This window comes from Trypanosoma conorhini, assembly GCF_003719485.1.
Source record: "Trypanosoma conorhini strain 025E chromosome Unknown Tco_14.4_contig_01576, whole genome shotgun sequence".
In the NCBI taxonomy this organism is placed as follows: Eukaryota; Euglenozoa; class Kinetoplastea; order Trypanosomatida; family Trypanosomatidae; genus Trypanosoma; species Trypanosoma conorhini.
The window spans coordinates 1-1,967 of NW_021705662.1; the positions used below are offsets into that span (position 1 = coordinate 1).

The following is a 1,967-nucleotide window of genomic DNA, read 5'->3' on the forward strand; positions in this document are numbered from 1 at the left end:
ATAATACAATACTGAAGGAGATTCAATGATTGGGGAGAAGACCGAACTCCCAATGTAGTATTTCCTTTTTTTTTACTTTATAGGGGTATGGGCTTTCGCTATACTGATATATATATATATATTTTATGAAAAAGTCCCTTATGTTTATATGCTTTCTTGGATCTAACCCTTAAAACAGCTTTTTTTTATGATTATTGTAATATATTTTTCAAGCAAAATTGTGGTCTATGAAATCATATTTTTTGTTCTTGCTGCCGTTTTTTTTGTTTCTTTCTTTGGTATTTTTAGTTGTTGTTGTTTTTTTTTGGTAAATAAAAAATATCAGTTGCTGCCCCAATGAGTGTCACGATAAAGTTGACAAACGGTACCCAAAAAACGGTTGAGGTGCCCGACTTGAATATAAGCGTTTCAAGGTTTAAGGAAATCGCGTCGACCGTCACAAGTATCCCTGCCGATGAACAACGAGTTGTACTGCGTGGCAGAGTCTTAAAAGACGAGGATATTCTATCTAACATGGGCATGGAACATGGACAGGCCGTACATATTGTCCGTGGTCAAAAGAGCACAACGTCACATGTAGCTCCCTCATCTACACAACAATCAACAAGTGTGCCGGATATTCAATCAAATACGGTTTCGCAAGTGAGACAGGAGGCTGTCAATCCCTACGCAGCTTTAGCAGCGAATCCGCCTGCAACTGGGGGGTTTCCCACCAATAACCTTGGAAATGCTAATGCAGGGCTGCCGTTTTCCCCCGATCACCTATCAGCTATGATGCAGAACCCAGCATTTATGCAATACATGGAAGGACTGTCGAGAGATCCTCAGTTTTTACAAGAGATGCAGCGAACACAATCACAAAGCCCTTTTGGTTATCCTGAAGGTATGCAACAACTTTTAAGTAACCCCGCATTTATGCAGCTTGCGCTCCAAATGATGCGTGATCCAGCTGTGATGCAGCAAATGGCTCAATCGCTTGGTGCTGGTTTTCCAGCCATGAACGCCTCTTCTTTTGGGCAACAGAATACACAGCCTACGAATCCTATGCAAAATGCAGGTTTTTCTCAGCCACGACGAAACACTCGAGAGCTATACCAATCCCAGCTTCAACAGCTGAGAGATATGGGATTTCCAAATGAGCAGGCTAATCTTGCTGCCTTGGAGCAGGCGCAAGGCAGTATTGAGTTTGCTATTGAAAGGCTTCTTAATATGTGATACAAAAAAAAATAACAATACGAGGTACCTGGTGAGGCGGGAATGTTTTTTTTTTGCCCGATGTGAGCGAGTATTTACCCTGTTTGGTGCATATTTGTCGCTAGAAAGAATGAACTATAATGCTTCTGGTTGTAGCGTTTTGTTTTGAAGTTATTATATATACATATTTTTTTTGCGCTACTAATTGGTATTCTAATACCATCCTTCATGGAAACATTTCCCGTTTTCCTATTCTTGTTTGCTCTTCTAGTCAGGGGGAAAAAAATTAAAGGGAAAAAATGACTTCTCTCGGCACATTAACAGGTCGTCCTCTTTCTTCAACTTCTCGAGAGCAGTTTGAAAGATACAATCGCATGGATATTCTTGGAGAAGGGACATATGGTGTTGTGTATCGCGCGGTCGACAAAGCCACAGGACAAATTGTCGCTCTAAAGAAAGTGCGATTGGATCGTACAGAGGAAGGAATCCCCCAGACAGCTCTGCGAGAGGTTTCTATTTTGCAGGAAATTCATCATCCAAATGTTGTCAATTTGCTCGATGTTATCTGCACTGATGGTAAGCTCTATTTGATTTTCGAGTATGTTGATTATGATCTCAGAAAGGCACTTGAAAAGAGGAGTGGAACTTTTACCGGGATTATGTTAAAGAAACTTATCTATCAACTTCTCGATGGCCTATTTTTTTGCCACCGACATCGAATTGTGCATCGTGACCTCAAACCTGCTAACATTCTTATCACAAATGAGGATGTT

General features: G+C 40.7%; 2 protein-coding genes across 2 annotated transcripts, besides 1 other annotated feature; both read left to right on the forward strand.

Moving 5' to 3' along the window:
* The first annotated feature begins 257 nt into the window (after window positions 1-257).
* Window positions 258-306: a microsatellite.
* Window positions 307-336: 30 nt separating this feature from the next.
* On the forward strand, window positions 337-1,215 carry Tco025E_10274 (ubiquitin-like protein; the record flags this gene model as incomplete). Its single annotated transcript, XM_029377053.1, has 1 exon — window positions 337-1,215. The coding sequence occupies one exon, from the start codon at window positions 337-339 to the stop codon at window positions 1,213-1,215; it is 879 nt and encodes a 292-aa protein (XP_029222853.1).
* A 353-nt stretch (window positions 1,216-1,568) lies between these two features.
* On the forward strand, window positions 1,569-1,967 carry Tco025E_10275 (cell division related protein kinase 2; the record flags this gene model as incomplete). The annotated part of the gene is made up of 1 exon (XM_029377054.1): window positions 1,569-1,967. A coding segment is annotated over one exon (399 nt), but the record flags the coding sequence as incomplete, so codon positions are not given.